This window comes from Sapajus apella, unplaced genomic scaffold (assembly GCF_009761245.1).
Source record: "Sapajus apella isolate SASKATOON/1434 unplaced genomic scaffold, GSC_monkey_1.0 scaffold24, whole genome shotgun sequence".
NCBI classification, from domain to species: Eukaryota; Metazoa; Chordata; class Mammalia; order Primates; family Cebidae; genus Sapajus; species Sapajus apella.
This window is the reverse complement of record NW_022436964.1, coordinates 7668677-7693453: the sequence shown is the minus strand read 5'-3', so window position 1 is coordinate 7693453 and position 24777 is coordinate 7668677. Positions and strand designations below refer to the sequence as shown.

At 42.5% G+C, this 24777-nt stretch overlaps 1 protein-coding gene across 2 annotated transcripts in view; it reads right to left on the bottom strand.

Annotated features, from left to right (window-relative positions):
- GNA14 (G protein subunit alpha 14) overlaps window positions 1-24777 on the bottom strand; it is a 219655-nt gene that overhangs the window by 83731 nt on the left and 111147 nt on the right. The window contains exons 1-2 of one of the 2 annotated variants that reach the window (XM_032290659.1): window positions 23695-23770; window positions 19957-20141 (exon numbers count right to left, since the gene is read on the bottom strand). In XM_032290659.1, the coding sequence (XP_032146550.1) occupies window positions 19957-20141; window positions 23695-23755 (246 nt within the window). In that variant the 5' untranslated portion in view covers window positions 23756-23770. Of the gene's footprint in view, window positions 1-19956; window positions 20142-23694; window positions 23771-24777 lie in introns of those variants that run through there. The other variant, XM_032290658.1, reaches the window with a different exon arrangement.

The following is a 24777-nucleotide window of genomic DNA, read 5'->3' as shown; positions in this document are numbered from 1 at the left end:
TGGTGAAACCCTGTCTCTACTAAAAATACAAAAATTAGCTGGACATGATGGCATGCACCTGTAGTTCCAGCTACTCAGAAGGCTGAGGCAGGAGAAACACTTGAACCCAGGAGGTGGAGGTTGCAGAGAGCCAAGATCATGCCACTGTACTCCACCCTGGGGACAGAGCGAGACTCGGTCTCAAAAAAAAAAGATAAAAAAATAGTACACCTCTATAGGGCACTTATCACGAATGGAGCTTATAGGACTGAAACTTGCTCTGTGTGAGTCACTGAGTGGGTGGTGAATGAATGTGAAGTCTGGGACATTACTGTACATTTCTGTAGGCTTTATAAATGATGTACATTTAGGCTGCACTAAATTTATTTTAAAAAGTTTCTTTCTTCAGTAAGTTAACCTTGGACTTCATAAGCACTGCACACTGAAGTTAAACTCAATTTATTTTAAAATTTTTCTTTGTTCAATAAGTTAACCTTGTACTTTATTTAAAAATATTTTCCTTTCTTCAATAATAAATTAACCTTAGCTTGCTGTAACTTTTTTCGTTTATAAAGTTTTAAAAACTTTTCGACCCTGGGACCTAGACTGAAAAAAAAAAAAAAAAAAAAAAAAAAAAAAAAAAAAAAAACTTTTCGAATCTTTTCTGATAACACTTAGCTTTAAACACAAACACATTGCACAGCTGAACAAAAATATTTTTATGTCTTTATCCTATAAGATTTTTTTCTATTTAATTTTTTTAAACTTTTAAGACTTTTATGTTAAAATTTAAGACACAAATACACACATTAGCCTAGGCCTACACAGGGTCAGGACCTTTAGTATCACTGTCTTCCGCCTCCACATCTTATCCCACTGGAAAGTCTTCAGGAGCAGTAACACACACCGAACTGTCATCTCTTATAAGAATGCCTCTGGATACCTCCTGAATTACCTGCCTGAGGCTGTTTTATAGTTACACATTTAATAAGTAGAAGGAGTACATTCCAAATTAATGATAAAAAGGGGCCAGGCATGGTGGCTCACACCTGTAAATTCAGCACTTTGGGAGGCCGAAATGGGCAGATCACCTGAGGTCAGGAGTTTGAGACCAGCCTGACCGGCATGGTGAAACCCCGTCTCTACTAAAAATACAAAAATTAGCTAGGTGTGGTGGTGCATGCCTGTAATCCCAGCTACTCGGAGGTTGAGGCATGAGAATCACTTGAACCCAGGAGGTGGAGGTTGCAGTGAGCCAAGATTATGCCACTGCACTCCAGTCTGGGTGATAGAGACTCTGTCTCATAAACAACAATAACAACAAAAAGAAGCCCAAAGGCTTTGAAAATTGGGTTGCCACTGGTATAAGTCTTGGCCTGAGTTTAAAAGCTCAAGGACCAGGAGTACTTGAGGGCAGGAGAAGATGGATGTCCCAATTCAAACAGAGAGAGTGAATTTGCCCTTCTTCGATCTTTCTGTTCTATTTGGACACTCAATAGATTAGGATTTCACCCACATTGGTGAAAGCAATCTTCTTTACTTAGTCTACTGATTCCAATGCTAATCTCTTCTAGAGGCACCCACACAGACACATCCAGAAATAATGTTTTACTAGCTATCTGGGCATCTTTTAGCTCAGTCAAGTTGACACAGCAAGTTAACCATCACACCATCAACAGCAGAGAGGTTTCCACCACAGAGTACTGCTGTCAAAATGTCTAATTATGAGATATCAAGAATACAAATCCCACTTGCGGGACATTCTACAAGACAACAGTCCCGAACCCTCCAAAACATGTCAGCAACACCAGAGACAAAATAAAAAGGTGAGAGGAATGCTTCAATTTAAAGAACAAAGAAAAACAACAACCAAGTGTCATGCAGGATGCTGGATTGGCTCCCAGATGAAAAAGAGAAACTAACAAGGGCATCTGGGGGGCAAACAGAGACATTTGAATGTGCATTTCCTACTGGCTAATATTATAGCTACAAAGTACTTTTTTTTTTTTTTTGAGACAGTCTCCCTCTGTCACCCAGGGTGGAATGTAGTGTCTTAATCTCAGCTCACTGTAACCTCTGCCTCCAGGGTTCAAGCGATTCTCATGCCTCAGTCTCCCAAGTAGCTGGAATTACAGGCACATGTTGCCAGGCTTGGCTAATTTTTGTATTTTTATTAGAGACAGAGTTTCACCATGTTGACCAGGCTGGTCTCAAAATCGTGATCTCAAGTAATCTGTTCATCTCAGCCTCCCAACAAGGTACAGTTTCAAGTGTGATTATGGTGCTGTGGTGATGCAGGAGAATACCTGGGTTCTGAGGAGAGACATGTTGAAATATTTAGGGTGACAGCACGGTGCCCATAACTGATTTTATGGACAAAGAAAGTGCCCATGTATATATATATATATATACACACACACACACATTTACACACACAAAGAAAACATGTATGTAAATGTGTATGTGTGCGTATACATGTGCAAACAGGAGAGAGATATCATAAAATATTAACAATCGGTTGATGGTATATGAGCATTCATTGTGCTATTTCTTTCCAATTTTTCTAAATTTGAAATTTTTCTTTAAAAGAGTTGAGAGGGAAAATTTGAAAAAATAAAAAAATAAAATATTTCCCATCCTCAAGAAAGCATAAATTAAAAGATAAACAGAACATGTTTTGGATACCTCCTCAATTTCCCTAACATGATCTGATCTTCTGAAAGACTCCTGAAGACATGCAACAGAACTTTACTGTGATTCTACCCCGTTTTCCTCCTAACTTACCTTGGGCACATGACTTAAGTTCTTTGGAATTCAGTTATCTGAACCATGAAAATATCTGGATTGTCATAGAAGACATTTGAGGGTCCCTTCAAATTCTGAAATTCTATGTCCCTATAATCATACTTAATGGGATTCAGGATGCATCTTCCTCAGAATCTGTTCTTATTAAGGTGACACTTTAGGGCTTTTACTTCACGGAATTTAGATGCAGTGAGGACTCTACTTCAATATTAAGGAAGAAGCATTACATGGATGAGCCTGAACATGATGGGAACATCCCATTGTCCTTCCTGCCAAAGCATGCTGCCCTCAGATGGCTTCTGCGGCAGTTAGGTTTGGTTCCCAGTCAGTAGCCTCTGGCCATCTCACCAAAGAGCAAGCCTCCATCCCTTACCCAAGATACCCCTGGGAGAAGTGATGGAATGTTCCCTTTAGGCCTCTTTATATCAGGTTCCTAGGATATAATTAGGAAGCAGCTCCCAGAACAGATGTGTAGGGAGTTAGGTTGGAAAGTTTCCATGCAGATAAAGCAGAGAGGAGGGAAGAGGCCTGTTGCCTGGAGATGTTTGTGAGTCTAAGATGATTTGATAAGTGATGAAGCAGCCCAGCTTTTGGGGGTCGGTGGGGAGGAGAGATGCACTCAGAACCAGCTAAGTGAGGGAGGCACCAGTTTCTCTCCATGCTAGAGTTGCCCAGTAAGAGTTGGATCTCAAGCTCCTAGATTATAGGGCACTATGCGTTTTCTCATTGAAAATAAAAACTTATTTTTTTTAATGCAGGCAAGAGAAGAGATTAGGAGAACCTTCCCAAAGTTACCAACATCTTATGAAGTCCCAGAATGTCCTCATTTTATTATTCTCCAATTCTAAGACAGCTCCTCCATTCCCCCTATAGTTCAGAAACAAGGTCACCTGGTCAGCCAGGCAAGGTGGCTCATGCCTGTAATCCCAGCACTTTGGGAGGCCAAGGCGGGCGGATCATGAGGTGAAGAGATCAAGACCATCCTGGCCAACATGGTGAAACTCCATCTCTACTAACAATACAAAAATTGGCTGGGCATGGTGGCACGTGCCTGTAGTCCCAGCTACTTGGGAGGCTGAGGCAGGGGAATCCGGGAGGCGGAGGTTGCAGTGAGCTGAGATTGCACCACTGCACTCCAGTCTGGTGACAGAGCAAGACTCCGTCTCAAATTTAAAAAAAAAAAAAGATCACCTGGCCAAGTTCCTATGGGTTACACAGCTGATTAGCCACAAAGGTACAATTTCAATTCCCACTTTCCTCCCTGGAACAGAGCTTACTGTTAGACTCCAAGAGTGTCAGTCAAAGGGTTCCTAAAGCTGCAAAGAAAACAGAGGACAGCTCTGCTCTCTACAGGTCCCATTCTCCAGCTTCCTGCAATTTAAAGGCTCTGGGGATGAGGCCTATTCTTCACTAAGTTGGAGAACGGGAGGCGTCACACGTGTGTGTGTGTCCTGCAGAGATGGGAGGGATGATGTACCTATCCCTCTTCTTCCTCTTGTGTTTTTCCCATCTAAATGAAACTAAACTCAGGAGCAAATCTGGGAGTCTGAACAGCTTGTGGGCGAGAGGAGTTGAAATCTGTAACATAATCCAGGCAGAATCCCAGGTGGGCACAGACCACACACTCTCACAGCCCTTGCTCATCAGAGGCCTGTCTTCTGGCCCTGCTTCCTCCTCCTTCACGTCCATCCCTGTCTCCATGTCTGCCTCTGTCAACAAAAGGGCCCACTCCTGTGCCCTCAGTGAGCTGCTGATGTGACTAATGTAATTCACATGGAGGCCTGGAGAAGGAATCAAAATGAACTTGGAACTTAAGTGTTTTAATGGTCCAGTCTACCATAAGGCCTCTAATTTAGCACACAATGTTACAGATTCTCCCTAAAGGCAAAAGGTAGGTCCTCGATAACTGATGAATGAATGACCTCACGCCTGTGCCCCGTATTGGCTACCCCCGGCCCCACCTTGGAGCCTCCTCAAGTTTTCTCTCCAAGAAGGAAATGGCTCAAGGTGACAGAGCGCCCCTGCCTGCTCGGCCCCCACTGTCCCCCTTGCTCTGCCCAATGTTTCTTTCCACCCACACAAATGCAGACTCAGAAGCACAGGCATGTACACAAAAATATTTCCAGAACGCAAACACAGCATTTCACAAAAATCTGTAATAACACAAATTATATGTACCACCCCCCACCAGAATAACTTCATGTGGATTTGAGGTCAGTGTCAAAGAGACTAGAGGAGTTTTAGTCACTCTTCTCAAAGTTACTGCTCACATCTTAATTTTAAACTGCAAATGTTTATTTTTAATTAAAATGTAGCATTTGGGTTTTTTGATATGTAATTTTTTTAATAAAGAGAAGTAAAAAGAAGAAAACTAAGATGACATCTCATTCTGCAGAGATCATCTCTATCCACATTTTTAAAAGTAAATGGAGTATAACAGAAAAATTAACAGGGAAATCATCTTTTCCCACTCCACTCAGCAGACCCTCTTTCCAAAGGTAATTATTTTTACAGTTTCTTGTTATTTCTTGAAAAAGCAACATATCTGTAACTGTTTATATATCCTTTTTCAAAGGTATCTCATACACACACAAAGGGATATTCATAAACACACAAACTTCTTTCTGTATCTCCCTTCTCTCATGCCTGCTACATATTGACAGTCTTTTTATATCAATAAACCCAGCTTTACCTCATTCTTTTTAAAAATTTAAGCATTTGAACAAACCCCAGCTAAAAGGCATCCCATTTAGACCACTCTCAGAACACACTATCCAGGTTTTATTTGATTTTTACTGGCACTGGCTCGAAGGTCACTGTCATGCTTTGTTTCAATTAGCAAAATAAATTTGAAATAATCTCTAGCTTGTTTACTTCTCTTCAAGGAAAATAAAAATATTTTCTCTGCAACGATTTCAAATCCACTCAACAGAAGGTCCTTCCATCCTCAAACTTCATCCAGTGAAAGCATTAAGCCTGATATATCTCTGGTTTCTTTGATGGCCTGACCCCTTATGTAAATATTGATGGAGATTACACAAACAGTTGTGTAAGCCAGCTGGACCCCAGCCAGGGAGAAAGGAATTTACGAAAGGCCAGGAATAGAGAATTTGAGACAGAGAATCCCCCCATCACCTCACTTAATACTTTCATAATCAGATCATTAAATGATGCCCTAACACTACACACCGCCTTGAATCACCCATCAAGAGGCATAAAGAACAACAGTTAGCAGCTCTGCCTGGGACATCAGGCCTCCGGGGCTCAGTTTCCCACTCTGACATGTACTGCTTGTGTGATCTTGGGGAAGTTATATAACCTCCGCAAACCTTAGCGCCTGTGTCTCTAAAGTTGGGGCAACTGATAGCACCAACAGTGAAGAACTGTTTAACATCAAATGATAAGTTTTCAGTAAAGACTGGCATAGAGTGCCTGGCAGGGATTCACACTCATTTTAGTGCCCAGAAGTATACTCAGTGCCTGCTCTTAGGGAACTCACCAAGTACCGGAAGAAGACAGCTATGACGGGTCTGTGACACAGGGGACACACTCAGTACTTCCGTGAGGAGGCACACCAGCTGAGTGACACTCCTGGCCTCTGCCCCTTCCTTTCTTTCGCTTCACTTTTTCATGTCATTGGAGGACTGCCCTGCTGGGTGAGGCCTGAGTCTTCCCCAACACCTGGTGACCTTACAGCCAAGTCTGCCACGTTCTGGGTTTAGGACTGGACAGTCCTCACTCCAGTTATGAGCCACGCTCTCTATACTTCAGCATTAGCCACAGTACATTGGGTCACCTTATGCTTTGCTTCTTGGCCTTATCCTCAATTTCTTTAGAACTTGGTTGATGAAAAGCGTATCAGCCAATGAATATCTCTCCTGGTTCATAAGCAAGCCATTGTCCCCTTCAGCACTTTTTTTTCTTGGCCCCCAGGGATTCTAAAACAGCATTCTGGTGACTCTGCTTGAGAAGTCATTGTCACAGATTTAACTTTCACTGAAAGGATACATTTGTGGCACAAAAAATACATCCCAAAAGCTAAGCATGGCTAATCCCAAGCTTCCCGAACTAGATTTAGGGCCCCACACAACGCTTTTTGGCTATTGTGCAACTCAGAAGCAATATTTCCAATGGCCAAATATTTCTTGGGAAAAGACAAACATGGCCATGTGGACTCCTGTTGCTTTTCACCCAATACCACAGTCCCGTCAAGGAGGCAAAATTCTATCCCATGGGAGAATAGCTGAGCACATCCTCTGATGGTGGATATTACCGCCTATATGCATCTCTCAGATAGCTCTGAGTTCATATTATCTTCACACAGGGTTTTAACGTCATTGACTTCACATTTATTGAGCCCAAAGGGATGCAGAGATGAACCCGACATGATTCCCCCATCAAAGAACTCTTGGTCTGAAGTGGGAGAGATGCATAGATTAAGAATATAATGTAATTTGAAGAATGCTGGGCATTACACGTGCACTGGAACGAGTATGCAACCCAAGAGAGGGTGGATAGAAAGTCTTCTATGATATCGGATGCCTTAGTTAAGATGAATAAATGAAGTTAGCTATTTATGAGTGCAAAGGGAATCTGTTTTGGGACGTTCTGGCAGACGGAGGACGTGAGATGACAGGGAGGCCTGGGAGAAGCAGGAAACCACAATCCAATAGGGAGAGGAAATGAGGCTGGACACTGCAAGAGACAGGTTCAGGAAAGGCCAGAATGTGGCCTTAAGGTCAACTGCATGGGCTCATTAAAAAAATATATCATATTCCGGTGGGGCACGGTGGCTCATGCCTGTAACCCCAGCACTTTGAGAGGCCGAGGCAGGTGGATCTCGAGGTCAGGAGTTCAAGACCAGCCTGGCCAAGTTGGTGAAGCTCCGTCTCTACTAAAAATACAAAAATTAGCCAGGTGTGGTGGCAGGCGCCTGTAGTCCCAACTACTCGGGAAGCTGAGTGGGAGAATCACTTGAACCCAGGAGGCAGAGGTTGCCGTAAGCTGAGATCACACCACTGCACTCCAGGCTGGCGGCAGAGTGAGACCCAGTCGGCGGGAAACAAACCATCCTCGGCCGGGCGCGGTGGCTCAAGCCTGTAATCCCAGCACTGTGGGAGGCCGAGGCGGGTGGATCATGAGGTCAAGAGATCGAGACCATCCTGGTCAACATGGTGAAACCCTGTCTCTACTAAAAATACAAAAAATTAGCTGGGCATGGTGGCGCGTGCCTGTAATCCCAGCTACTCAGGAGGCTGAGGCAGGAGAATTGCCTGAACCCAGGAGGCGGAGGTTGCGGTGAGCCGAGATCGCGCCATTGCACTCCAGCCAGGGTAACAAGAGCGAAACCCCGTCCCAAAAAACAAAGAAAAAAAAAAATCTCAAACCATCCTCACAACAGTAATGACAACCTGCCTCTTAAAGACAGGAAAGTGAGCATCATGATTGAAAAGAACAGGCTCCTAGTTTCCCCTAACACAGAGCCCACTGCTGGATGGACGCAGACGTGTGAACAGCCAGAGCCAGTCAAGTGCCTGGTGCCATTTGGACCTTTCTCTACCAGTAAGGGATTGGAGGAATCACAGAAATAGCATGTTGGTTAGCGAAGATCTTCCTCCAATCCTTTAACCCTCTCATCCCTGAATTTAAGAGAAATCAAGCAACCTGGAAAATATGATGGGAATTCTTCCTCATCTTCTTGCCCTTCTGACCTGAGCTCTCCGTGAGGACTTTCCTGTCCATAGGTGCTTGTTCTTACGGTGTAGAGATGTGTAGGCGTGCAGGAGATGCGGATGCCTGTGTCTACAGGGAGGGGCCACTCATTCATTCAAAAATAGGGGCGAGGGGCAACCCATTAATCCATTGTTTCAAGCGTGCGCCTGTAGTCTCAGCTACTGGGGAGGCTGAGGCAGGAGAATTGTTTGAACCTAGGAGGCGGAGATTGCAGTGAGCTGAGATTGTGCCACTGCACTCCAGCCTGGCGCCTGGTGACAGAGCTAGACTCTGTCTCAGAAAGAAAAAAAAAAGGTATTAAGAGCCAAAAAAGAGGTATTATCAGCAGGAAGAGGGTGAGTATGCACCTGTAAGCCACACACATTGTAGAACACAAGCTCTTCACTGCAAGTCTGTGTATGCATATTTCTGGTACTTATCCTGGTACTTTTATTTTTTGAGACACCTAGACTGGAGTGTAGTGGTGCAATCATGGCTCACTGCAGCCTTGACCTCCCCAGGCTTAGGCAATTCTCCCGCCTCAGCCTCCTGAGTAGCTAACAGATGCACACCACATTTGGCTAATTTTTGTATTTTTTGTAGAGACGGGGTCTCACCATGTTGCCCAGGCTGGTCTTGAACTCCTGGGCTCAAGAAATCCACCTGCCTCATCCTCCAAAAGCATTGAGATTACAGGTGCGAGCCACCATGCCTGGCCATATCCTGGTACTTTAATGTCTGAAAAGAACTCTTAGATGAAGAAAAACAGCCTATATTGACATATTATCTGTAACATTGTACTTAATACAGTGTCTTATTAACTAGGACGCTCAATAAAAGAAGCTTTGGTGAAAAAGGTAGCCTGTTAAGGACACAGGAGAATGTGATTTTTTGCTTCTGAAGGTAGGTAACTCACATATTTAAATTTTGTAATATCCCCAGGAGCCAACACAGCCCTCAAAGGAGGAAGGAAATTTAAAAAAACTGAGAGTTTTGGGGAGCCACCCAAAACTGTTGATAAAAATGACAGGGCAGGAATTTTACTTCAAACCAGTTGTTGTCCCTTTCCAGTACACCAAGAGCTAACTTGACCTTCGGAAGGAACACTTTCTCGTTTAGAGTAATCACTAACATTGTGGAGGGCTCTGCAGATCAGTAAGTCCAAATAATGACCGTCGTGATGATAAAACCCAAAGCAAAGGCAAGTCGTGACACAACTTACCTGTGAAGACATTCTAGATCAGAACAAAGCAGAGATACAGTGGGCAGGATGGCAGTTCGCAGCCTTGAGGAGAACTGAGGGACGCCACTGGTCGGGGAGAACTGAGGGAGGCCACTGGTCGGGGAGAACTGAGGGAGGCCACTGTTCAGTGATAACTGTCTCCCACACACGACATCTTTCAACCACTTTTACTGCCTTCAGGATAAGAGGAAGGCAGCTAACTTACAGGCACTCAAAACATGCAGAATTATTCCTATCATCATCAACCTTTTTACAATTAACCACAACTTAACTACCCAAATGATTAGAACACTAGCGGTGTTTTCTTAAAAGAAAACTTAGAAAAATCAGTCATCTTCTTATCCTTAATGAATTGTATACCCACACACAGAGGCAAATAACCTCCTAACCAGGTCACATAAATGGCCAAGTTACACAAACCAGCCAATATCTTTATTTCTAATTACAGATAGAAAGTGTCAACTTACTTTAAAATTTGATTTAGGGAAAATACAAAGTTAAATGTGAAAGGTATTTTACATCAGTTTTAGATCATCTTAAACTAAACCTGACAGAGTTTTGGTGTCAGAAATCAAGGTCAATTACACAAGATACAATGTCACAAAGCTCCCTGAAAACATTTTAGCTGCCAAAGAGAAGCATCAGTGAAAAAGTAAACCGTCTTAGCTTCTCACGAATATGGTTTTTACTCTAAAGGCAGGCTTACTGATAAAAACAAAACCAAAAACCTTTTAACAATTTGTTTCTATCCGATTAATGTATTGCGTTTGAAATAGATGCTCCCTTCCTTACCACCATTTTTTTTTTTACAAAAACTTTTAAACAAAGTTAAATAATTTATGTTCTCACTTACAGGTAGGAACTAAATAATGTGTACACAAATAATGTGTACACATGGACACAGAGTATGAAATAATAGACACTGGAGACTAGGAAAGGTGAGAGGGGGGTGAAGGAGGAGAAATTACTTAATGGGTACAATGTACACTACTTGGTGATGGTTACACGAAAATCCCAGATCAGGTGTGGTGTCTCACGTCTGTAATCCCAGCACTTTGGGAGGCTGAGGTGGGTGGATCACCTGAGGTCAGGAGTTCCAGACCAGCCTGGCCAACATGATGAAACCCTGTTGCTACTAAAAATATTAAAAAAATAGCTAGGTGTGGTGGTAGGTGCCTGTAATTCCAGCTATTAGGGAGGCTGAGGCAGGAGAATTGCTTGAACCAAGGAGGCTGAGGTTATAGTGAGTTGAGATGGTGCCACCACATTGCAGCCTGGGTGACAGAGTGAGACTCTGTCTCAAAAATAAAGAGACAAAATAAATAAAAGCCTGGACTTCATCACTATGTGACATAGCCATGCAATAAAACTGCATTTTTGCCCCTTAATTTTTTTTAACTTTTAATACAGAAGGGATGCTTTCTAGAATATTTTGCCTAGGATACTGTTGCAGAGCTTATTAATCATTTAATAAGCAAATCAGCCCGTAAATTCACTAATACCAGATGAACACCTGAATTCCTTGGTGGGACTCCACTTGATACACGTTTAAGGCATTCATTGATCAGTGAAGTAACTGGATGTTCAGAACAGGCAATTCTGAGAGGGGAACAGCACAGGTATACCTCTATCACCTTTCTATTGCCAGAGAATTGGGGCACAGCTCTGCTGTGGGAAAGCAAATGCTGAAGGATTTAGGTTCTAACGAGTATATTCCCAGCATCACTGATAATGATCCTAACATTCACAAAAGATGTGAATCATGGGAGTGTTTCACATGTTCCCCTTTATATCTTAGGACAGCAATATAAAGTTGAATGCTATTTATTTATGATTTTTTTTTGAGATGGAATATTGCCCTGTTGCCCAGGCTGGGGTGCAATGGCAGGATCTTGGCTTACTGCAATCTCTGCCTCCCAGGTTCAAGCAATTCTCCTGCCTCAGCCTCCCATGATTGCAATTTAAAAGACTGGGAACAAATATTTCACATGTATTGGATGGATGGATAAGTATTCAGGTAGAGTGACGGCCACACTAATTTCTGGATTGTTTTTAACTTTGCGGGATCTCCCTTTTTCATTAGGTTTTAAAAGCCTTTCTTTGGATGTGGTGAGTTCAAACTCAGTTTTGAGGTAGGGATTTGTTAACATTTCAATGGTCAAATCAATCTTATTACTCATCATTGGCTCCCAAACTTCCGCATATCCCAATTCAGGCTTAAAGGGTAGTGGGTGGTTTAATTGTGATGGCAATCAAGAAGAAAGTTCAGTTCCTTTTCTATCTTCTTTCCCATTTTCCAAACTCTTGTATTTCAAGGTCCGATTACAGCAGTCTTTACACTAAAGTAAACATTGATTAATCAGAAAACTGTTGGAATAAACGAAAAAGCTCCTGCCTGGAATTTTGGGGGAAAACTTGTCTGTTGTTGTTATTGTTGTTGTTGTGACAGCAGGTAGAGCTCAACAGAGTACTTGGTAAGGAGAAAAACGCACCATATGATTTTTAATCCTCACCAGGACATGGGAAGCAGGGCCTGAGTTTAACATGTACCAGTGAAACAGCAGCCCTAGGCTACGGCCAGACTTGGAACATTGACCTCTGTGTTCCCAAAGGTTCATGCAAAATCTGAATTTTCAAATTGGATGAGGAAGTGGGATAGAAAAATATATTTAAAGAGACGTTTTAAAAAGTAGAACATAAGAGGCTCTTAAAATACTCCCAGCCTTGAGAAACTCTCCTATAAAAAAGTGACATAAATTGACCGTTTTCACTGAACTGTGCCTCATTTCCTCATATGTGTCTTTAAGAAACTCTCCTGGAAATTCAGCCTTCCACTTTCTGAGAATGGAAAGTGAAGCTGGAGGAGTTATTTCTGCATAGATGTGAGACTTTATTGAAGGGCTTTCTGGCATTAAAAATACACTCTCCTATGATCCCGCCCCCAAAATACCACACTTTATTGCTTATATGTGAAGCTAGATGTTTGATGCTTATGTTTTATACTTGATGAATTATCATCTCAATAAATAAAAATACATATTAATGATTAAGGAAAAAACAAACTATTTAATTTCCTAATGTCTTTATTTACTCACAAGCAAAATCATATGGCATATATATTTTTGAGACAAAGTCTCCCTCTGTCACCCAGGCTGGGGTGCTGTGGCACAATTTCAGCCCACTGCAACCTCCATCTCTTGTGTTCAAGCTATTCTCCTACCTCAGCCTCCCCAGCAGCTGGGACTACAGGCGTGTGCCACCAGGCCTGGCTAATTTTTATATACATTTTAGTAGAGACAGGGTTTCACCATGATGGCCAGGCTGGTCTCGAACTCCTGACCTCAGGTGATCTACCTGCCTTAGCCTCCCAAAGTGCTGGGATTACGGGCATCAACCACCACGCCCGGCCCATATGGTATTTTTATTATAAATGAAACCTACACCTTAGACCTGTTATTAACACAATCTGCATCTCTGATTACCTTACCAATCAAAAGGAAATTACACATCTCTGATTATCTTACCAATCAAAAGGAAACTACACTTTCTATGTAGCAACAGTAAGTGAAGGAAGGTGAGAAGGCACCATCGATGTGACTTGAGAAAATGAGGTGTAACTCCTTCCTCTGCCCGCATCCACACCTCAGAGCTGGAAGCTCTGGGCATGAGGCTGTGCTCTGCCCCTGAAAGACTCAAAAGAAGCAAACACAGCATTTGCCCTCAATTCAAAGATGTCACCTGGAGATACTGTCAAGGCCACCACCGCCTAATCTAATCAAGGCAGCCCAGTCTGGTTGAACACAACAAACATTGTCAATCCTGTCCGCACCCTTTACCTTTGGGTGGAGATTAATTAGGTCATTCTATAGAAAAAGATTACCAGAAATCTCCCTCCCTGCTATGGAAAGGTTGACAGTGTAACGTGGTAATTGCCCTGTAAACTGCATACCTCGACCATACCTCGGCTTTCCATTGAAACTACTCTCGGTAACCCTAATATGACAGGCAAGCAGTCCAGACCCACGCCATCTTGGCCCCTGAGACTTGCAATAAATAACTAAGGTCTGTAATTTCCACCCTACCTAGACAATGTATAAACTAACACTTATCTTGACTTCTGTGACCCGCTTAAGTAACAACTGGAATGTCCAAAGTCCCCTGGCCCTCAGAATGTCTGAAGCCCCTCACCCCCATCCCCGCCTCTCACCCCCACCCCTGCCCCTCACCCTCACCCCCGAGGTGGTTTACAGGCATAAAAAGTCTTAACACCCTCCTTTCAGGGCCACGGTTTGGAAAGATGCGAGTCCTCTGTAGTCCCCGGCAATAAAAACCCTGCAATTTACCACACTGTTGTCTTAGTGTTAACTTTTCATGCTCACTCCAGTACAACAGGAAAGCAGAATCCAAATCCAACCCCTTCAAATTATGTTAAGACACATATTTTTCAGTGGCTCTCGACCTTGGCTGCTCAATCAGAATCACCTGGGAGGCACCTAGAAGTCAGTCCACATGCTCAGGCTGCCTTCCAGAGCATTAACTCCAAGTCTATGGGGTGATACTCTTGGTATTGGCATAACGGCCCCACATGTGATTCCAATGTGCAGCCAAGACTGAGAATCATTGTTTGAGATGTTCTAGCACCTGATAAACCCAGCAGTAGGAAGAGGAGGAACTCCAAGGGGCTGAGTGATAAAAAGCATCCACTTACCCAAATGTGGGACCTGCAAAAACTTCAAACAAAATTAGCAGAGGCCTTGTGAGTCAATTCAAATAAAAACATTCAACCTTTTCAGTGTGTGGGTTGACTGGATGTCTCAAGTCCATAGTCTCAACTGGATTTTGAATGCGGCAAAAGCTTCTAATGGAAGAGTACAATGCCTTCTGAAAATAAATCCAGTCCTCACACTTCTAGAAACATTGCCTTCTAAATTAGATACCTGGAGTGGAATGGCAGGCAAAATAATCCCCTTACTGTTTAATTATTGTATTTGTCCATTCTTGCATTGCTGTATAGAAATATCTGACACTGAGCAATTTATTAGGAAAATAGGTTTAATTAACTCATGGTTCTGCAGGCTATACAGGAAGCAGGGTGCTAGCACCTGCTTGACTTCTGGGGAGGCCTCAGGAAACTTACAATCATGGTGGAAGATGAATGTGCAGCAGGCACATCACATGGTCAGAGCAGGAACAAGAGAGAGAGAGAAGGTGGAAGAGGTGCCACACACTTTCCAACAACCAGATCTCATGAGAACTCACTCACTGTCATGAGGACAGCACCAAGGGGATGGTGCTAAACTGTTTCATTCACGAGAAACCACCCCCATGATCCAATCACCTCCCAACAGGTCCCATCCCCAACACTGGGGATTGCAATTCAACATGAGATTTGGGCAGGGACACAGACCCAAATCATATTAATTACTAACTCTTCTTCTTTAAAAAATTTGTTTTGGTTCTTGTCACGATTGTCCTTACAATTAAACTTCAGTTCCGTGCAAATACAACATGCCCCCAGTGCAGTTTAGCGCTCCTATAAGCAGAGCAGAAGGGCAGGGAAGGAGCTGGGGTCAGCTGTGAAGAGCCTGTAGGCTTTCCTTTTTTCTCAAGATTACTGAATATGGGACTAACACACTTTTGAGATGTCAGGTAGGACTGACCTTTACCCCTGGGAAATTCTGTATCTACATCACAGAAGCAGATTCTGCAGAACTTTTAAGGGGTTCATATTTTTTTCCTTCACTGTGGGACAGGCCTAGAATGAGAATTTCCCAAGTTTAAAGTACCGCAAACAGCAAAAATTATGATGCTTTTCCGACTTCTATGAAATCATCACAAATAAACATGAGTTATAAGCTAACTCAGACTTAGGAGTCCTGCCACTGAGCAAATGCCTTTATAATATTTATTCAAGAAGTCATAAATTCAAATATGTGCTCATAAAACACTCCTGAGAGACATTCATAAAAATTAAGGTTTATCAACAGAGTGAGCAAATACATATGAATCATTTCTTTTTTAAAAAGATAAGCAGGCAAGGTATAAGAAAAAATCTTCAAGGCAATATCTTAATTGGAAAAACATGTTAGTTTAAAACAAATGCTGAATGAAATTTCTGATAAATTTCCTTTAATAAGCAGCCTGTCAAGTAACAGGCATAGATTTTCAACAACCCAGCTGAGCAATGATTTCCCTAACAGTTACAATAAAACCCTCCAAACCACTTTTAATTCTCTTCTACATACATAGGAAAATGTTCCCAGCTCTAAAAGAAACAGAAACAAATGAAAAAAAAAAACAAAGATTGCAACACTGTGAAAATAAAAGATAAACATTCATCCCTGCCATATTTATTCATCCATGCCATAACTAATCATTTGTTTCAAGTTATACAATACTTTGCAAGAAAGATAACATATAGCATGCTTCTTAAAGTATCATGAATACTACTGAACCACTAATCATTTTATCATTTTATGACCCAAGCCTGGTACTTGCTACAGTTTCATGTTTGGAATCAAGACTAGCCCTGAGAAAAAATTATGAGAAATAATAGCCCACAGGAAAATGATAGAGAGGAAAAGGATGAAAATGACTTAAGTTAAGAAAATGAGCTCATTTCTGGCTTTTGAACTTGCCCCAATAATAACCTTGTGTTTCTTGAGGGTCATTTAATTTGTAAATCACATCCTTTTGCTCATATTAGCTTATAAAGTAGATGGAGCATGTGTTGTCTCATTTAAGCATAAAGCATCACTTCCTTTTGCTCATATTGGCCTATGAAGTAGACAGAGTATGTGCTGTTTCAGACAAGAAAATGGAAAAACACAAAAGGGACAGCTTCCCCAGGACCAGAGTCAATAAAGCACAGCCCGTGTATTAAATCTATTCAGGGACTGTGGATTTTTCGCATGGTCCATGAATTAAGAATAGCTCTTACTATTCTCAACTGCATTCGTAACTTACTATTCTTATTATACATTCCATACATAGAGTTTATAACTGAGCCACACTTATTCATTTACTAATTAGATATTGCCTGTGTCTATGCACTGCAACAGCAGAACGGGGTAGCTGTGACAGAGACCATACAGACCACAAATATTGACTCCCTGGCCCTTTAAAGAAGTTTGCAGACCCCTGTCCTAGACCCACAGTGGATCAATGAGCAAAGCCCGGTGTTCTTTCCATTCCACTGTCTGCCTCTCCTTATGCCATTTCAGCATTCGATTCATCCCAGGTGTCTGTTTAAGAAAGTTTATGAAACAGGAATTGAGATACTTGAGCCAGACACGGCAAGTGAGGAGGAGATGGGAGATATGATGGACTTGTAACCTAGTTTCACAATCATGAATGGAGAAGAATCTCACCCATACGTAATTTAGACAATGAGATTTTTTTTTTTTTGGAAACAGGGTCTCACTCTGTCCCCAGGGCAGAATGCAGAGGCACCATCTCAGCTCACTGTAACCTCTGCTTCTCAGGCTCAATGGATCCTCCTACCTCAGCCTCCCAAGTAGCTGGGATTACAAGCACGTACCACCATACCCGGCTAATTTTTGTATTTTTTGCAGAGATGGATTTTACCACGTTGACCAGGCTGATCTCAAACTCCTGGGCTCAAGTGATGGCCGCCCCCCTTGGCCTCCCAAAGTGCTGGGATTACAGCCACAACCTACTGTGCCTAACCTGATTTGGGACTTTTTGAGTTGATATTTGGGTTCGAATTGGGTCTTAGAGTAGATGCTGGAATGGGTTGACTTTTAGGGATGCTGGGATGCAGTGGATGCACATTGCACATGTGCTGGATGTGAATCCTGGGGAGCCAGAGGGCAGACTATACTGGGTTGAATAGTGTTCTCCCAAAGCTCATGCTGACCCAAAACTTCAGAGTGTAACCTTATTTGCAAAGAGGGTCTCTGTAGATGAAAGCAAGTTAAGATGAGGTCATATGGGATTAGGGTGGTCCCTAATCAGGTGACTAGCGTCCTTCTAAGAAGAGGGAAATTTGGACACAGACCCAGAGAGGGCAGTGCCGTGGGCACACAGACACAGGGCAGAATGCTGGGTAAAGGCAGAGGCAGAAGCCAATAACAGCAAGGATTTCCAGCCACCACCAGAAGCTGGGGAAGAAGCCAGCAACAGATTCTCCCAGAGCCTCCAGTTGGAACCAGTCAACCTTGGTTCTGGCCCTTTAGCGTGCAGAACTGTGAAAACAATAAATTTCTGTCTTAAGCCATCCAATCTTAAGTACTTTGTTCTAACAGCCCTAGGAAACTAATGCAGATGGCCTTGACGAAAGAATTAAGGTCAAGAGAGAAGGAGACAGTGGTGGATGTTCAATCACATGAACCATTTTGTTTAAAATATAAACTGAGTACATCTAGAAGATCATGAGGAAAAACAACACAAAAGCAAAAACCCAGAGGCCTTGATAACTATGCTGATTAGATTTTACAAACGCTGCTGCCAAGGTAAGCAGAAGCGGCTTACACGGGAAACTTTTCTCCCCAGTGGGTCTATTTACAAACCCACCCTTGAATTCCAGGCTTCGCCAGTCACCTCACCATGGCTGGTAAACAAAACGCATTTTACAACAGGGAAAAACAGATGAGCTGAAATTGCCCCAAGGACATTCCTACCACGCCTCTTCTCTGAAATAATCTCAAATCTCCACAGAAAGCCTAATTTTTAGAGTACATTAGAAAGGGCAAGTAAAAAAGGAACTGTGCATTTTCAGAATTTCAGAAAGACACAGCAATGTACAAAGGAATCACCTCAGTCACTTCTAGAATCTCTCAGTGGGTCAGCGTGCACGTCTCATCTTACTTCACACCAGACACACCGTAGGCCAAGCCTGTCCAACCCGCGGTCTGAGGGCTACATGCAGCCCAGGACAGTTCTGAATGCAGCCCAACACAAATTCGTAAACGTTCTTAAAACAAAATGAGATTTTGGGGGGATTTTTTAAAGTTCATCAGCTATTGTTAGCGTCAGTGTGTTTTACATGTGGCTCAAAACAATTGTTCTTCCAGTGTGGCCCAGGGAAGTCAAAAGATTGAACACCCTTGCTGTAGGCTAATTCACCCCACACAATTTTTAGCATAACTGTTGCAGGGTGAAAGTGTAGGCAAGATGTGTTCCCTCATTTCTTCAGGAGTGCAAGGACATGATGGGAAAGGCATGAGGTTGTAGAAATGAGGTACAGCTAAGTCTAACATGTGGTGCCTACTGTGTTTTCCTATGTCATCCAGTCAAAATTTAAATTGATTGCTTCAAAACTATTTTTTAAAAACCATATATATATGAGTATAGGTGCCACAAGTTCATAAGAAAGTTGTCCTAAGGTGTCCATATTAAAGCCTGTGCAATTCTGGCATTTTAGTAGCTAAATTCCTTTTTAACAGATTCACAAGAGACCCATCTGACACAGAATTTTTCTCTTTATCATCATATCATGTTGTCATTTGGTATCAATTATTTTAGACAAACTCTTATTTCTAATCTAGTTTTTTAATGAACTCAAGCACAGTATTATTCTCCTCTAGATTTGCATTCCAATATACCATGTACAATTTAATTTTCCTCTTCGTCTCTCCTTCCTGATTCATTATTTTCCTCTGGTTTTCAGCAGATTTGTATTTTAAATAACCAGTGGTGAGGGAAAGCAAATGGCAGCTTGACACCAGCACTTTGTGGGAGCACATTGCTGTCTGGGCCATTAGCCTCGTGCTCATGAGCCATCACTTAGTTCCCAAGAAGGGCGAACTCCCAACACAAATGAACAAAACCCACTTATTTCTCTGAGCAGTCTACAGCACATTCGTGAAAATATTTCCTGAGACTGGGAATTCTTGAAATGCTGGCCATCGTAAACCTAATGTACCCATCGCACCTATGAAGAAATTCACTGGGTCTCTTAGTGGAAAGAGAAAATGTGTGTCTTCCTTTCCTCAGTGCCAGAAATAAGCAACCAAATAACAACCCAAAGTTTGGAATCCCTGCACGCTGGGTAGCCTCACACTACCACCACGAGAGAAGCCCTGCAGAAAGAAGACTGGGGGCCAAGTAAATTCCTCAGACTCCTCTCAATGATCCCACCCCAGGGATCAAGAGCTCCTTTTGGCATCTGACCAAAGCATGAAGGGAATCTTTGTGCTAACCAGAGTGGGCAGGCACACGTTCACAGACAGGGCAAGGAACCCCTAGCACATTACCTTATTCTGCTCACACACATACTGTATCCTTAGCGCGTCCATCGCTCTGATCATGGATTGCATGGCGGTGAATATGTTTTGGTAAACCAGCCTCGTGAACCCCTTTCTGTCTTCATCGCTGTAACCAGACCCATGGATAATTCTCATCTGCTTGATAAAGGTGCTTTTCCCACTTTCACCAGTTCCTGTGAGACAAAACAAGTAGAAAACGCTGTCAGAGACTTCCAAAGGAACACACGGAGAAACAGGGGACCCCCTGGCAGTATTAGTCCACATCCCAATTAACAGGTTGATGGGATGGATTTGGAAGGGACTGGAAAACATGCAGTTTTAGGCTACAGAGCAGTGTCACCCCAAGCCTCAGGCAAGTGACATCTTCAGTCCAGGAAAACGCTTCCTTACATCCTTGCCCTAAGTTCTTGAGAGAACAGGCAACTGTGTCTGAAAGACCTGAGCATTTGAGGGCTTTGTCACTGTGAAGATAGCAGTGGCAGTGATAGGGCTGCTTCAGAGGGCAGGGTGGATTTGAGCCACAGAAACACACAGAGGAGAGAAAAAGGCTCATTAATCAGTGATTCCTTCCTTTCGGATATATGAATATTCCTCATCCTTGCACAAGAAAGCACCATTTCCCAGCAGTGCCAAGTGTCTATGTGCTCACGTCTTTTCATGTCTCAATATGCAGTTCAGGAGGCCCTCAAAACTCACAACACTTGCACACGGCAGCCAAGGAACGCGTTACAATATTAAGCCATTCCTACTGTTCTTAAATGTATATTGATGTCCAGATAGAACATAAGTGAAATATGACATCAAAACTCTACATTCCTATTAGATTGAGATTTTGCTTGAAAAGCCAGTAAAAGCTGCAGTGTATGTGACAGAAATTTAGACAATAAAATTAAAATATTTGCTAATATTTTATTTGATAAAGATAATTTATCATATGACATCCCATTACTGTGTTTGGAAGATGATGTGTCCTATTCATGGTTCATTTCCAAATCTAAGAATTGCTTTAAGAATTGTATTAACAGTTCAGGTTGATACGCCCCTATCAGGGCAACGTTTCAATTGAAATAAAACTCCCTTCAAATTGAATGAATGAGAAACGACAACAGAACAAAATCAGCGCAAGAAAAGTTGTATACTTTAAACAGATGCTTCATATAGTACGTGGATTATATGTCTATAAAGCTGTTGTTACACAAGAGGAAAAGTTGGCCAGGCATGGTGGCTCATGCCTGTAATCCCAGCACTTTGGGAGGCCAAGGTACATGGACCACTAGAGGTCAGGAGTTCAAGATCAGCCTGGCCAACATGGTAAAATCCCATCTCTACTAAAAGTACAAAAAATTAGCTGGGCTTGGTGGCAGGTGCCTGTCATCTCAGTTACTAGGGAGGCTGAGGCAGGAGAATCTCTTGAGCCCGGGAGGTGGAGGTTGCAGTGAGCTGAGATCGTGCCACTGCACTCCAGTCTGGGTAACAGAGTGAGACTCTGACTCAAAAAGAAAAAAAAGTAAAAGTCTAACTCAGCATTTCTGTCAAAAGTACGTAAATTATGTGAAAATCTTAATTAGAACAATACAATTAGTGATTTTGTCATACAGATGGCAACAATTATGGAAGAGCAAATGATATATTAATTATAAATTATTTTTATTTTTATTTTTTTTGTAGAGACAAAATCTCACCATGTTACCAAGGCTCGTCTCAAACTCCTGGCCTCAGTTGATGCTCCTGCCTTGCCCTCTAAAAGTGTTGGGATTACAGATGTGAGCCACTGTGCCAAGTCTTACTAATTATGAATATGTTTATTAATCCACATTTTGTTGGTTCAACAGAACACCTAGTCTGCAATTATAGTCAAATTCAATCATCTTTGACATTTTAGTTACAGAGACATGTTTGTCATGGTTGGAGGATGGAACAGTTTGTTGGCTTGATTGTAACCTGTAACCATTTAAACTTATGGGATGTGGGTATCCATGTGTACTCTTACGAGGGCCCTGCAAATATCAGGGTGGGGCCTGTTGCGAGGACCCAATTCAGATCAAACTCTTAGAATTTGGTAAGATTCTTCCTTGAAAGAAAATGTTTCTTCAGATTGATCTTCTCAAAACACAAACCTGCTTTTTCTCTCTCCTCATCTTCAACATCTTCAACTCAGAACCTTCAATGGCTTCCCACTCTACTCAGTAAAGAAGATTAAACTCTTTAGTGTGACCAAGCAAAATCGAAACTCTGTACCCACAATATTGCTCATTCCTCTCTCCCTCGCCAGCCCCTGGTAACCACTATTCTTTCAGTCTCTATGAATTTGATTATTCCAGGTGCTTCATGCAAATAGAATCCTATAATATTTGTCATTTTGTGACCGGCTTATTTCACTTAGCATAATGTCCCCAAGGTTCATCCTCGACATGTTGTAGTATATGTCAGAATTTCCTTCCTTAAGATTGAATAACTCTCAGGAGTTTTTTGAATACATAATGGTGATGAAGAATTCCTTCAGTCTCAACTAACTGTACCCACAGCATGGGTAAACAGGGTATGTCATCCTCTCTCCACCACGCTGTGACCTATGTGGGTTGCAATGGCTCCAACCATGGTATAAACAACCACACAGCATGGCGAGTGGGAGCCTTATTCTGACTCTGTTTCCCCTTCTGGGTTACCAGGCCAGTCTCAACAATGGCACATGTTGGCATAGTCACCATGTGCCTGGTAGTCTATGCAAATTATCCCCTTTAATCCTCATCACCACATGATAAAGTATATGCTATTACTGATACAGTTCAGATCTATGTCCCCACCCAAATCTCATGCTGAATTGTAACCCCCAGTGCTGGAGATGGGGCCTGGTGGGAGGTGATTGGATCATGGGGGTGGCTTCTCATGAATGGTTTAGCACCATCCCCTTGGTGTTCTTGCAAGATCTGGCTGTTTAAAAGTATATGGCACCTCCCCCCACCACTCTCTCATGCTCCTGCTCCGGCCACCTGATGTTTCTGCTCCCCCTTCGCCTTCCACCATGATTCTAAGTTTCCAGAGGCCTCCCCAGAAGCCAAGCAGATACTAGCATCATGCTTCCTGTACAGGCTGTGGAACCCTAAACCAATTCAACCTCTTTTCTTTATCAATTACCCAGTCTCAAGGATTTCTTCATAGCAATGTGCGAACAGACTAATATAATTATTATCTTCATTTTACAGATAAGAAACCTAAGATTCTAATTGGTTAAATAATCTCCGTAAGCTCACAGTCAGCAAGAGAAAGAACTGGGATTTACTCGGAACTGAACTTCAATGACAAACTCACTTATTAGAGAAGAATGTCTTGGTCTGATCTAAAGACGACAAACCCGAAGTTCACAGTCACACCCTGAAGCTTAAACCTGAGTCAGCCCACTGTCTTGCAGGCTCAGGCTGCTGGGGCACACAGGAGAACCCCCCGATGGGGGAGTGTCCTCACACACAGTCTCACTGACCTTGCTTCAGCCTCGAGACAGGATAGGCAGGCACTGTCTTCCCATCTCAGAGACCAGAAAACTAGCAATTGGTCAGGGGACAAGCCAGGGTTGGGTGCAGATGCAGAACTGGGGCTGGAAGTCAGGAGCCAATGCTTTGGCCTTTAGCGTTCACCACAGACATCACATACCCTAGAAAGGATTTCCTTCTCCTGCATGCTGCAAAAGTCAGCCCTGCCTGCTTTGAGCCCTCAAAGTGCCTTGGATACCCAGAAGCAGCACATTGCCTAAATACTTGATTACAGATATATCTCTTACCACACCTTTCATCTAGTAAAGGCAGGGCCCAGGAGTCACACATTTAGGTACCATGAGCAATGTGCCTGCTTTATAGAAAGCACTCAAAGAAATGGTCAATGAAGGAATGAACAAAACACACACGAGAAGTCAGTAGGTTTCCTCCATAGGCCTTATATCATGGGCAACCTCAGAAAAACAAGACATGAATTGAAAGAGTATAAACTGTGATGAGACCATGTCCCCTGGCAGCCACCGTTTCATAATGACTCTTGGCTGCATAAACCCTATATGAGAAGTGAGGACCTATAGAAAGACCTTACACTGTCCGAGCTCTGTTCAAAGTCCCAAATCAGATTAGCGCTCTGCTCCTGCAGCATCTTGGAATACCTGCATCTGACCATGACACTGCCACGTCTTTTCCTATTCCACCCGGCAGAGCTGAGCTCCAGTCCGGTGCTACATTACCCCAAGCAAACATTAGTATAGTTACCTTTACATGTTGTGAAGCTGATGTCAATGCAGAGATTATGTAACTACCTCAAGACAGCCTGTGGTTTTAGACCTGAAGCCAGAAAAATCACTCAAGACACACTCAAAAATCTACGCTAAGAGAATCTTTTTGCTAGTAAGAGTCATTCACTTACAATGTTATTAACAGTTAAAGCTAACCCCACCACCAGCCCCAAACACAAAAACATTTTTTAAAAGCCACCAATTTTTGCTTTCAGACATGGAGTATTTCAAAAAGAAAATGTTAAAAGTTATTTTAAAGGTTCGTACAAGAGAAGATACAGATGTATTCAATAAATACTCTTATTTTAGAATATTCTTTAGTTTTAAATTGTGGTTGTTCAAAGAATGAAAAAGCCTAACATGGGGCAAAAAAGGGCAGGGTAAAGCAAAGAAGAGAGCCTGAAAGACACACAGCACCGAGGGCTGAGGCTGAGGGAGGGGACACTCACTGTGCGGAGGTCCTCCACTCTCATTTAAGCCTCAGCCAGTATGTTTTTGTTTTTCAGAAGGAAAACTAAAAATCAGAAAGATTAAATTGG